The sequence below is a fragment of the Bos javanicus genome, chromosome 28, assembly GCF_032452875.1.
Source record: "Bos javanicus breed banteng chromosome 28, ARS-OSU_banteng_1.0, whole genome shotgun sequence".
Classification (NCBI taxonomy): Eukaryota; Metazoa; Chordata; class Mammalia; order Artiodactyla; family Bovidae; genus Bos; species Bos javanicus.
This window is the reverse complement of record NC_083895.1, coordinates 26,970,972-26,983,803: the sequence shown is the minus strand read 5'-3', so window position 1 is coordinate 26,983,803 and position 12,832 is coordinate 26,970,972. Positions and strand designations below refer to the sequence as shown.

At 37.7% G+C, this 12,832-nt stretch overlaps 1 protein-coding gene and 1 long non-coding RNA gene across 2 annotated transcripts in view; one reads left to right on the top strand and one right to left on the bottom strand.

The window, feature by feature from the left end:
* The first annotated feature begins 37 nt into the window (after positions 1-37).
* The window catches only part of LOC133240421 (uncharacterized), a 22,889-nt gene continuing 10,094 nt past the window's right edge, over positions 38-12,832 (top strand). The window contains exon 1 of the long non-coding RNA XR_009734220.1: positions 38-122. This is a non-coding gene — a long non-coding RNA (uncharacterized LOC133240421). The remainder of the gene's footprint in view (positions 123-12,832) is intronic.
* VPS26A (VPS26 retromer complex component A) overlaps positions 3,855-12,832 on the bottom strand; it is a 25,089-nt gene continuing 16,111 nt past the window's right edge. The window contains 3 exon segments of the mRNA XM_061405182.1: positions 3,855-5,571; positions 8,008-8,150; positions 10,597-10,665. Coding sequence (XP_061261166.1) covers positions 5,458-5,571; positions 8,008-8,150; positions 10,597-10,665 — 326 coding nt within the window. The 3' untranslated portion in view covers positions 3,855-5,457.

Here is a 12,832-nt window from a genome sequence, read left to right as displayed (position 1 = left end):
AGACCCAGAGCAGGGGAGCTGCCCAAGAAGAGGCCCGATCAATAAGGAAAAAGCAGAGCCGGAAAATTGCTCATAAAGGGGAGTAAAAACTTCGAAGTGAAAATCAGAAAAGATACGTTCCTGTAAGTCCTTGTTTTCTTTTATCGGAGATTGGCGACAGCTTTCTTTAAAGAAAATAATCAGGCACCTTTGGGGATGTCACAGATGAGAGACGGGGGCCGGTGAAGTGTGTCACGTGATGTTAGCAAGCTGGCCCTGAACGGGTAAGTGTTCAAAGCACGTGGGCAGAGCTGTGAGCTGTGTGGGTGCCACTGGTGGAGATGCGGGTGCCTAGGATGTAGCGCCAGCGTTCCTTGCGGATTGGAAACTCTGAAGAGCATTTCCCTTAAGTTCTTTGGATAATTAACTTTAGTTTCCGGATAGAGTAGCGTTAGAGAACATATCTTGATCTACCCTCAGGACCGTAGAAGTTCTATGAATTGCTAAGGAATTCTATGAGTTCTTAGGTAAACCCTTTGTATGACATGCGTGTAAATTCTTGTACTTTAATAGGAGCAGTGTACATCATCTGCTGCTATGTTACAAGCGCGTAGCAAAAATATGTCTGTACCCAGGCCAAAGTTGTTTCTTTTGCATTAGTTGGATACTGTTTCATATGAAGTTGAAACATATTAAATTCAAGGTAGGCCGTTGCATTTTCCGTATCTCTTTATTATACTTAAAACATCAATGCCTTGCAACTTGAAGGAATGTCATGTGACCTTTAATAAGTGTGTGTCAAGCAGGATTTCAGTAACAACGTTATGTGCCTTTTATTCACTGGATACTTTTTAAACATCAGGGATTCAAGTAGACAGCCTCTTGCCCTCAAAGAGATTCTGATCTGGTTTTGGTCATATGAAGGGTTAACGTTAACTAATGGAAATATTTATTATATAATATAGAAGCTAAGTATATGATTATATAATATATAAGCTAATTATTATATAAGCTAATGAGAGGTCAAAGAACAATTCACGTCAAAACTACAGGCCAGTTGTTAGTTATGTCATCATTTCTCAAGTCCATACCTCATAGGGTGCCAGGTGCAACTGCTGTCACAGGGCTAAAATTGTATCGTAATTGTGTCTCGAGTAGTAGTTCTCAAGCTTTAGGGGCGTTTAAGAGTCATCTGGAAATTGTGTTAAAATTGTTAGGGCCCTACTTCTGGAGTTTCTGATTCAGAATGTTTGGGGTAGTGCCTAAGATTGGAATTTATGTTTTCAGGTGGTACTGATCCTGATGGTTTGGGGACCGCACTTTGGGAACCAGTGCTCTGGGTTATCGGAGAAGGCAATGGCAACCCACTCCAGTACTCTTGCCAGGAAAATCCCATGGATGGAGGAGCCTGGTGGGCTACAGTCCATGGGGTCGCTAAGAGTCGGACACGACTGAGCGACTTCACTTTCACTTTTCACTTTCATGCATTGGAGAAGGAGATGGCAACCCACTGCAGTGTTCTTGCCTGGAGAATCCCGGGGATGGGGGAGCCTGGTGGGCTGCCATCTATGGGGTCGCACAGACTCGGACACAACTGAAGCAACTTAGCAGCAGCTCTGGGTTATAGTTCCTTCAGGGTAGGGCCAGGGCCAATAAAATAGCACTCAAGAAGCACTCAGGAAAATGCTGAATGTGTGTGTGAAAACAAATAAATGTGGGACAGGGAAGGGAAGTGGGAGAAATGAAGATATCTCTTGTGGTGCGGAATAAAATAAGCAAGTTCTCTCTTCTTTGCCTTTGCTGTTAACAAAACCTGGTTTATGAAGTTCCACAAAATGCATTCTAGATTTCTCCCCCTCACATCTCCCTACAAATTCTGTACTTTGACATTTCTGGCATTTTTCTAATGTAAGGTTATCATGATCTAGATACCAAATTGTTCATCATGGAAGGGGTCTCAGAGCTTATCTGGTCCAGTTTCCCTATCTTAGGAAGGGAGCCAACTATCAAATGCATTTGTAGAACTTGTAGTGTCTACATGGTCCTGCTCTGCTGTCTTACTTTCTCTCCAGGACCTGATAAGACTCCTAGAATCTAGTCTATTTCCTTTATTCTAAGTTGCATTAACAGTTCTTACCATAATGTTACTACATGTAGGCAGTTTTTTCTTCTAAAGGAGGCCACTTTAATTTTATAATCACTCTCTGGGAAAATAAGTGTCATCCATTTTCTCAAATATTTTAATGTGCAGATAAGCACAAAGTATAGCAAAACAAAACAGGCTGAACCCCCATGAGCTATACTAAGTCCATACAATTAAAAGTCTTCTAAAAGTGGGGTTAACAGTCTTGGAGGTGTGCCTGGCATGACTTGTCAACATAACAAAGGGACATGTAACACTTTGACTTAAGATACGGAGATGGTGTCAGACAAAAATGGCCTGGAGAGTCTTAACTGAAGGGCTGGCATAAGGGAATGAATTCTCCAAGGAGTCTGGCTAACTGGAGCTGAAGGTGTTGTGTAATAAAGAATTAGAACTTTTCCTGCAATTGAGTCACTAAAAGATTTTGATCAGCGGAGTGACTTAAGAATTACGCTCACAGAAGACCTCAAGCCTAAAAAACAATGTTGTTTAAGGGTGCATATTTTCATCACTCTGCCTTTATCTGATTTGAAACTGTAAAATGTTACATTTCAATCCAGGCACATATAAACCTGCTGGAGAGGGCCTTTATGTATGTCCAGATTCAGCTGAATATAAAAGGAATTAAAGACTTTGCTAACTCAGAGGGTAATTAGAATATTCCAGCTACTTGATCCACATTGAAGGGATCCAGAATACATCACTGTGGCATAAAATTTTTAATAGAATGCATTTGAGTTCCTGAAATCCTGTCTGCCTAAATGCAGAGCATCCCAGAACTCCACTGCCATTAAATCCCCTCACAGGGAGCAAACTGGAAGGATTAACTCATCACCATGAGAAACTGGCGTTAACACCTAAACGGACTTTGGTTACAGAGTGCTCCTATCTACCACCTGTTCTCCTAAGGACCCTTTATCTTTCCTAAAAGTCACCCACTTTCCCATTAGTGCCCTTTTCTCCCCACAGCTTCCCCTACTAAGTCAGTTTAAGTGTCCTTCGCCCCCATTCCCCAGCAAGATGGTAAACAACCCCCAAATTCTAACCACTCCTGTAAGTCACATTTTTGTGAACATCCTCTAACTCAATTAGAATCCTTTTCTTTTGCTAATCTATCCGTTTAATAGTAGGCTCTCAAACACAAAAGAGAGCAGAGAGAAGTTTTTCCTCCCTAGCAATTCAGAACAATGAAAACTTCACCAGTGAGAGAAATAACTAATTAAATGGTTCGAACAGTGGTTCTCGATCCTGGGTGGTTTTTAAACGCTGATGTCCGAGCCCCTCAAATTCTGATTTTATTGGCCTGAATAGGATCTGGCATGATTATTTTTTAAAACTCCTAAAAGTGATTTGACCATGCAGCCAGGGTTGAGAACCACTGCATTAGATATTGTATTCTAACAGACACAAATTTTTTTCAGTTCATTTCTAATTAACTGGTTAACTTTTTTACAGTTCACCAAATACTGTTCAAATTTTTATTTTTCAAATTGGTTATGCATGAAGTCTCAAGCAAGCTGAATAAGCATCCTATTTATGACAGTGTTTTAAGCCACCTAGTTAAAAGTAATTATAATAGATATTTAAAAGTGAAATTATTTGTAAAAACTTCTAATTATCACAATTACAGCTTCTTAAACTAGTGAGCAATTTTGTCCTCAAAGATAAATATGACAATGAGAAGATATTTCAGAATATAAATATTTTAATCATTCAAATAGCAAGCTTAATATCTGTTTCAAATTCTTTATTATACATCATGGTTGCACAATTTGAGGCTGGTTAAATACAATTGGTTTCCAATTTTTCTTTGAATATTTTCCAGATTACTACATGCAAGTGACCATGAAAATATTTGGCATTTTAAAATTTTGAAACTCTGAACAGGCACTTACATGAAGGAAAACACTTTCATTCACAGATATCCACATTTATAACCGGTGCTCCAGCACATGGAACTTTTTGCCAGTTAAGAAGTTGGTTACTAACCATTTTTCAAAGAGCCACAGTAGTAAAATAGGCTTAAAGAAATGTAATTTGGGTTACTTAGTTTACTCATAAAGTAAGGTTAACTGACAAGACTTGCACTGAAGTGTATAAAAAAATATTTGTACAAAAACCAATGAACCATAAGTGAAAGCAGTTTCATACATCAGGTTTTAGTTCCTACGCCCCGTATTTAGTGTATCTGAGATCAGACCCCATGCATAGCATAAAAACAGATGACTGCAACCTTCTTTTTTAGAGGCTCTGAACAATGCTTGAATTTAATGTTAAAAGAATTTAAACATAATGGACAAAGAAGTTTAAATTTGGGTTTGAACTAGTCAAGGTTCTGATTTAACAATGTGAAATTGTCCAGATCTGGGTAACTACATGCTTCACCAGTTCTCCTGAGTGCCCTCATCCTCGAATTTTCTCCTGAAAAGAGAATATTTGCAAGAAAGTTTATATTTGCATACATGTGCTAAAAAGATTCCTTAAATCAAAAGAATTGTTTTCAAAGTATTATGGAACAATCATATAATTTTAACAAATTCTAAACTGCCAACATAGAATCCACTCCACACTGCAGAAAACATACAGTGGTACCTGTTGGAGAGCAGTAGCAAAATGGTTACTTAATATGGTCCCCCCCCTCAAAAAAAAGCTGCAATGACATGCTACATAATCCCTTAGGGGAAAAATTTAATATACCACAGAAGGTTTCAAAGAGAACAAAATTCAGGAAGCCATGGAATGGTAGACTCAGATGCACCTACAGTGAAACACTCGTATGCATGTCTCAAACACATATAGAAAAACATAAATGTAGTTTTCAAAAATATTGAGATGCCGTGTTTTAAATCTTTGCAGGCTGTAAGGGCCACTCAGGTTTTCTGATTTTATTTGAATACAAATTTTTTTGCATGTAGAAAGAGCAAGAGGTAATCATTAGCATGAAAAAGGAGAAGAAAAGAATTTATAATCAACATTATGCAGAAAAAAAGCACAAGTACAAATACCAACCTACTCACATGAAAATATAATGTTTATGCTGATGTATATCTGAGTGCTTATTATCAAATCAAAGTGTGCAGTTAAAAAAACAAATAAACAAAAAAACGGCAGTTTAAGAAAGTTCCAGTGTTTCAAAGAAAGCACTTTTTAAAATGTATATACACGAAGAACAGTTATGTTGTAAAATAAATTCAGCACTGTAAGATAAAGGAAGACTATCATAAATGGAGTTTTGGCCTTTTCCCTGCCCTACACGCTGCAACCATCTTTAACCTGCCAAACCTAAATCTCAACGGATATAGGAGGTTTTTTTTCTTTTTTTTCTCCCATTCAGTTCACATTTCAGGCTGCTCAGCAGATGCCTGTGATTCTGGTGATTCAAATCGCTGGTGAAAGTTTGTTCTCTGTTTCCTCAGTTTTTCAGGAGCTTTTCTCCACAAAATGATCTCCTAGAAAACAAATGCATGATAACAAATTAACATCCTCAAATTAATATTCTTGTATTATGCCTTAAATTTTCACCACAGAAATAATGCACTTCAATTTTAACCATAACAAAACTAACTTCTTCCCTACAAAAGCTCTCTTCCTGATGGACCTACTTTCTTCCAATTCTAATAATGGGTCTCCCCTTCTGCCAAGTCTGCACCCCCAACAACATCTATGTACACCACCACTATGAATCCAAACTGAAACAAAGGTCTAGCTGCTACTGCTTTAAAGAATTCCTAAAATCTGTCTTTTAGTTTGTTTCCCCTGTCCTTACCCAAATTCAAGCCCCTGTCACTAAATACTTCAGCTTTCTGATAGATGGCTCTCCCTCCCTTGCCTGAAACCCTTTTTTAACCTGTCCTACCCATCATTGCCAGACTAGTCTAAAACATTGCTTGGATGACTCTTCAGTAGCTCTCAGTTCCTCCAGGATAAATCTCCAACCCAGTGTTCAAGGTCCTCCGCAACTTTTATCCAATTTACTAATATCACTCTTCCCTACCAAGGTCCCAGTACCCAGCCAGCCGAACTGGGTTACTCTCTGCCCTTAGAGGCACTTCAAATTAAACTTTCCCTCCATCCTCCCCTTTATATTCTTCAAATTTCTATTCCTCTGCCTGTCTTACCCTAACCAATCCTTCCTAAGAGCTCTTCTCAACTCTTTTTGAAAAACAGTAATTTATTTTTGGCCGTGCTTGGTCTTTGTTGCTGTGCAGCCTTTTTCTCAAGTTTCAGTGAGCAGGTGGTGGTGGTGTAGCCGCTCAGTCGTGTCCGACTCTTGTGACCCCATGGACTGTAGCCCGCCAGGCTCCTCTGTCCATGGGATTTTCTCCAGGCAAGAATACTGGAGTGGGTTGCCATTTCCTTCTCCAGGGGATCTTCCTGACCCAGGGATCGAACCCCAGTCTCCCATGTTGCAGGCAGATTCTTTACCAACTAAGCTAGGAGGGAAGCCCTTTCTAGTTGCTGTATACAGGCTTCTCACTGTGGTGACTTCTATTGTTGCGAAGCACAGGCTATAGGGCACATGGGCTCTAGAGCACAGGCTCAATAGTTGTGGCACACAGGCTTAGTTGCTCCTCGGCATTTGGGATTTTCCCAGACCAGGGACCAAACGCTGCATCGGCAGGCAGATTCTTTATCACTGAGCCACCAGGGAGGTCCATCTTCTCAATTCTTTAAATTACTTGCTCCATGAAGTCATGGCAGGCTGTTTGTTTTTTAACCAACATAGCAGAATTTAAACATCTAAATGAATGACTATGGGAGGCATATACTATTCAATAGGGTCATAATATGTAATTGATTTGAAAATTGTAAATTTCACATAATCTAATTTGAAGTTATAAATCACTTATGTTTAACTATATAGCATTATGGCAACATTAGCAAAGTAAGTTTTCTCTCTTCCAAATTGCTGTCAAACCATTATTTAAGTTTTCCATTAATTATATAATTTTTTTCCCCACAAATATGCAATGTGAGAATTGTGAGGAAAAACTATGTTTAAAAAGGTGGCTTTTATATTCTTCACAGTCCTCAGCACAGAAGGCTTTCTTTTTTCCCCCTAGAATAATTTCCAATTTAGCTTTGAACACTCAACTGACATTCAAATATTTATTACTCTGATACAGAACAGAGAAGACCATTCTAATCACAGGCTTTACTCAAAATTCACCGAAAGCTTTTAATTGATTTTCAAATAAGAACAAGTTTTATGATAAATATATTTAAAAAGTAATAGATTTGGGTCATCTCAAAGACATTTATAAAAGGATTGTTTAATTAGGGAAAAATGGAAAACTGAAATCCATCAAGTGGATGCAGTCATGAAAAATGAAAGGAAATCTTTATTTGTTGATAAAGGAAATCTATTCAAGACACTATTGAATGAAAAAGCAAATTAAAGATCAATATGATATGATCTAAAAACAAATATGGTCTAAAACATAGATATGATCTAAATCATAATATGATCTAAAAACAAATATGATCTAATATGATCATATATGAGCATAATATGATCTAAAAACAAATATACAAATTTGTCTGGAAAACTATCACAATGGTGGTGGAATTTTTTTTGACCTTTATTTTACTGTTTTTTGCCTGGTTTTTTAAAAAAACAAATACCAGATATTGTTTTTATAAAAAACAAGTTTCAAGAGAAAAAAAATAGAAGCCCTGCCAAATTATAGCCCATCCTGGAGTCCTGCAGAATGACTGATCACAACAGAGATCCATTCATGCCTTACTTCTGTGTCACACTTTCAGTGTTTTCACTTACTTAGAAACCCCCGCTTGCTCAGTACAATAAAGCTTAGAAAAGTGAGTGCTTTCCAGGTGTTTTTAGAACCACCACAGAACAAAATACCATGTAGGTGGCACCATACCTGCTGCTTGAAGTACCTTCTGTCTTCTTCATCAACCAAGACTAGATTCAAAAAGTACCTTACTGAAAATTTTTTGTTCACATCTCTCATTGTTGGAGTTGGGTCATATCCTGCTAAAAATAGTCTTATTGGAATTGATTCACCTGAAAGAAAAGCAATTTCTATTTAGTTCTAAAGGATGACCAAATACAGTTACATAACACCTAAAACTAAGTATTATAAAGACACTAATGCTTCAGTTCCTCCTGAGATAGGAGCGTAACAAAAACTTTAGACCAGAGTTTCTTAGTCTTGACACTACTGACATTTTAGGCCTAATAATTCTATGTTGTGGGTAAGGTCATATACACTGTACGAAGTTCAGGGCATTCCTGGTCTCTGCCCATAAGATGCCAGTTAACAGTCCCCAAACATGACAACCAAATATGTCTCCAGACATTGCCAAATTTCCTGTGGGGAGGAGGGGGTAAAAGTGCACCTAGTTGAGAACCACCAGCTCTAAAGTCAAATGCCTGGATTCGAATTCTAAGTCCAGTCAAGTATATCCATCCTATAAAGGGTCTGTAAGGACTATATGGACTGATATATGTAAAAGCGTAAAACAGTGCCAGCAGTTAAGTTCTACTCTAGCACTTTTGTTACTTTCAAGCTTTCATGAATTTTGCCATTTCTCATCATGTGTATAAATTCTTGAATACTTATTACTAACTAGATTGCTATTTTTGGTGACTTGATAGCTTCTCTTTTCCTAAGAGTAATTATTGGCATATTCTGTTTTGAATTCTTTTTATGTAATACTTTTCTTATCTGTATCTATTTCCTTAAAGATATACAACCGAGGGCATGGAAAGGGAACCAGGGAGAAACCTCAGGTGAAACAAACATGCCCTGCTCCAGATCAGTCATGGGTGCTAGCCCTAATTTATATAGGGCAGGCTGGGGGGAGGAGACAGAAAGTACAAAAAGAGGGAGCCAGATGGGTTGGGGCCACTCCTTCAGGGGTCAGCCCACCCTCATGCCTTGAGGGGTGTACTATCCTTTGTTTACCAAGTAAAACTAAGCTGTAACCAGAGGCGGGGAAAAAGGATATACAACTGATTTCTTTACATAAAAACTTGTGGCTGCTGGAATTTTACTAAGTAATGCTGCATAACACACAAGTACACAGGCATGAGTTTCAAAGTCAGAAAGGCCCAGGCTCAAACGCCAACTCTGCAATGATTAGCTCTTGAAGGAAACCAGAATATGTCACCAAAAAATGTGCCTCTTTGACATTAAAATTATTCGTGAGCTGAAGGCAATTAAGCAGCAGTGAAAGCAAAAAAGAATTCCCCTATTCTGCCTAAAGGCAGGATATCAATTATTTTATTGGCGACACCCTCTCTTTAGCCCAGGGATGGCACCAGAGGAATCTGCAAATAAGCCTACTCTGCTAGCTTCCTCCCTCATATTTACCTTCCCATAGTCTGTGCCCTTGGAAGCCTAAGCTGCTTTCCTTTTGCCCAGTTGTTTCTCTCCAAATTTACTGTTCTTTTGAAGATGCTATATAAGCTGAAATGCTAAGTCACTGCTTTGAGTTACTTTTTTGTTTTTTTTCCTCCTTCATGAGGAGAAGGCAATGGCACCCCACTCCAGTACTCTTGCCTGGAAAATCCCATGGACGGAGGAGCCTGGTAGCCTGCTCCTGAGCAACTTCACTTTCACGCTCCTGCGTGATATGCACTGCATGCATTAACAAACTGTTTTTCTCTTATTAATTCTGTTAAACAATTCTAGCTGAAAATCTAAGTGGGTAGAGGTAGTTCTGCCTACCTTAAGTTTTTAACCTCTACATCTCAGTTTCAGGGATAAAATAAGGGTTGCTGCTGCTGCTGCTGCTGCTAAGTTGCTTCAGTCGTGTCTGACTCTGTGCGACCCCATAGACGGCAGCCCACCAGGCTCCCCGTCCCTGGGATTCTCCAGGCAAGAACACTGGAGTGGGTACCACTACCTAACTCAAAGTGTATATGGAAGGGAACTTCAGAGCGCCTGAGAGTACAATGCCTCATCAGTAGCTGGCACTCAATAAATGGTTAACTGCTTTTTGAAGTAATTACTAACAGAGTAAGAAAAGCCAAATACATAAATTTAAAATGATAAATACTGGCTTCATTATCTTAGATACTAAAAATTATTTAGTAAGGGAGCTGCTTATTTTCTTGGGGGCTGTACAGAATTCCAAAATCCCACAGAATGAATGCTCAGCTATACTGTACCTTATGTTCAGCATGAGTAAAACAAGATTTACAGAGAAACTCTTTTAACAGAAGACAAAATATTATAAATTCAGAACTAGGGAACAGATATACATCAATGTCTTTCCTAAATTCTAAATTTAAGCTGCATAAGAAAATTAAACCTTATTTCAAACCAGAAAGTACTACTACAGTCTCCTCAGTATTTATACAAAGATGATCTTAAAAATCATTGTAAAAATCATTTTAAGAATTCACATATTCACACTGAATAAATACTTTCAAGCTAAACTGCCACGAACACTGCTATCTGCACTCCCTGTAACACAAGAGAAGCAAAAGAAAAGCTCATTACCTTTAACTGGTGCGCCATCCATTATTTCATATTTAGCGATTGTTTCTGTTTCTGTTGTGGTACTGGGTCCTAGGCAATAATGTAAATGATATTAATTTAAATATTGCTAGAATATAATTTCCAGGCTTATACCTTCTTCCTATTTTCTGACTACATTATTTTAGTCCTAACTGACTTTCCCCCTTTTGTGAAAATGTTGATCATTCTTTTCTATTTCTTGATGTACACTTATTTACCACCCAACTGAGGTCTCAGTCCCTTCTTCTCAAAGGTAATTCAGTAGACGCCTGAAGAACTGCAGGGGCTGAAGTGCTTCACTGTACACACATGAAAACCTGCATGTAATTTACAGTCCCTACTCTGTATCCTCCACTCCTCCCTAGGCACAGTTCCTTCCTATGCAGATTGAGCCAACTGTAGATCATAAAGCAGCGTAAAATCTACTACTAAACAAAATCCACTGTAAGTGGACTCACGCATTTCAAACCTCATGTTATTCACAGGTCAACTGTATACAGCTCAGAAATAATAAGGAAGTCTCCAAAGACTTCCTTCCATCATTTCTAATATCTGCTAAAATAGAAACCAGGAAGGCACAGCAGTGCACTGACATGCTAGTTTTCTCTGTAACACCCAAAATGTCTTTTCTTGTTAACTTTAACAGAGATAAAATATCAAAGTGAATGCTTAATTGACAGTTGTTTTGAAGAGTCAATGATACAAGTTTTAAAAGTACACCAAAACACATGGTAATGATCCCAATGTTGTAAAGTATATAACATGCAAAGACTAAGCTCTGTTCTGGATTATGAGTACAAATATTTCTTATTTAAAATTTTCTAGAACACCCAAACATAATTTTTATAACTAGAAAAAATGTTTAAATAACTTTTTTAAACAACAAATGGGAAACTGAAGTTTGGTTTTAATATCTTTAAATCACTTTAGCAGATTAAAAAATGGAGATTAAGAAATTACAGATGTTTATGACTATCAATTACAAATTCTTAAAAAGTGGTGCCTAAAATTCTTTTTAGCAGAAAACCAGGAAAATTAAAGGGAACAAATTAAATCTATATACTAATTAAAACTAGGGGGAAAAAACAGGCAATTCCTTGGCGATCCAGTGGTTAACACTTTTCACTTCCACTGCAGGGGGCATGGGTTTGATCCCTGGTCAAGGAACTGAGATCTCAGAAGCCCCATAGTGCAGCCAAAAAAAAAGGAAAAATTAAAAAGCAGTTATGAACCAATAAATGATTTAGGGTAACTCATTAGCTATCTGGAGAAAAGTAAAGCTGGATCCATAGCTGTTTCTTGCTTACATCAGGACAAATTCCAAATCAATTAAAACTTTAAACAAAATTCCTAAACTACAATATATTACTTTAGTAGAATCAAGCACAGAAGATTATTTTTATAACCTCAATGTAAAAAAGGCCTTTCTCACTGTGGTACAAAACTCAGAATCCGTAAAAGGAAAAACTGACACAGGTGACTTACACAAACATCAAGAACTTCTACATGGTAAAAACTACCACAAGCAAGACCAATGGGAAATTTTGCTGCTCTTAATACAGAGAATGGGGTTGATTTCTCTAACGTATAAAGAGTTTCTACACTTCAAAAGGAAAAGACTAATAATCCAATAGAGATGCGGCAAAGGATACGGATAGGCAGTTTATAGGAAAGAAATACAAATGGCTTTTATACACATGAAAACATACTCACCCTCACTCGAATGAGAAAAATGAATCAAAAGTACAATGGGGAGCCTTTTCCCCATGAGACCAGGAAGCTTTATAACACTGTGCTTATGAGAACACACGGAAAAAAGGCACCTTCCTACATTCATTGCTGGCAGTAATGCAAATTGGTACGGTCCATAAAGAGGACAAACTGATAGTATTAATCAAAATTACAAATGAATAAACCCTTGGAAACAGCAACTCCACTTCTCAGATTTTATTCTGCATGTAAACCAACACACGTGAAATGATATTATTAACTGGAGTGTCTCTAAAGTACACACTGCACATAACCACTTGACTAAAAGGAAGGGTGTAATAAAGAGGCACCTGCATGTGTATGAATAAATGTTTAAACGATTTTAAAACTTGTATCACCTATGAGTAGCTGGAATGCATAAATAGGACACTTTTTACTGTATAATCATTCATATTTTATTTTTAAACCATGTGAATTATCTACTCAAAAACTAATTTTTAAAAACATA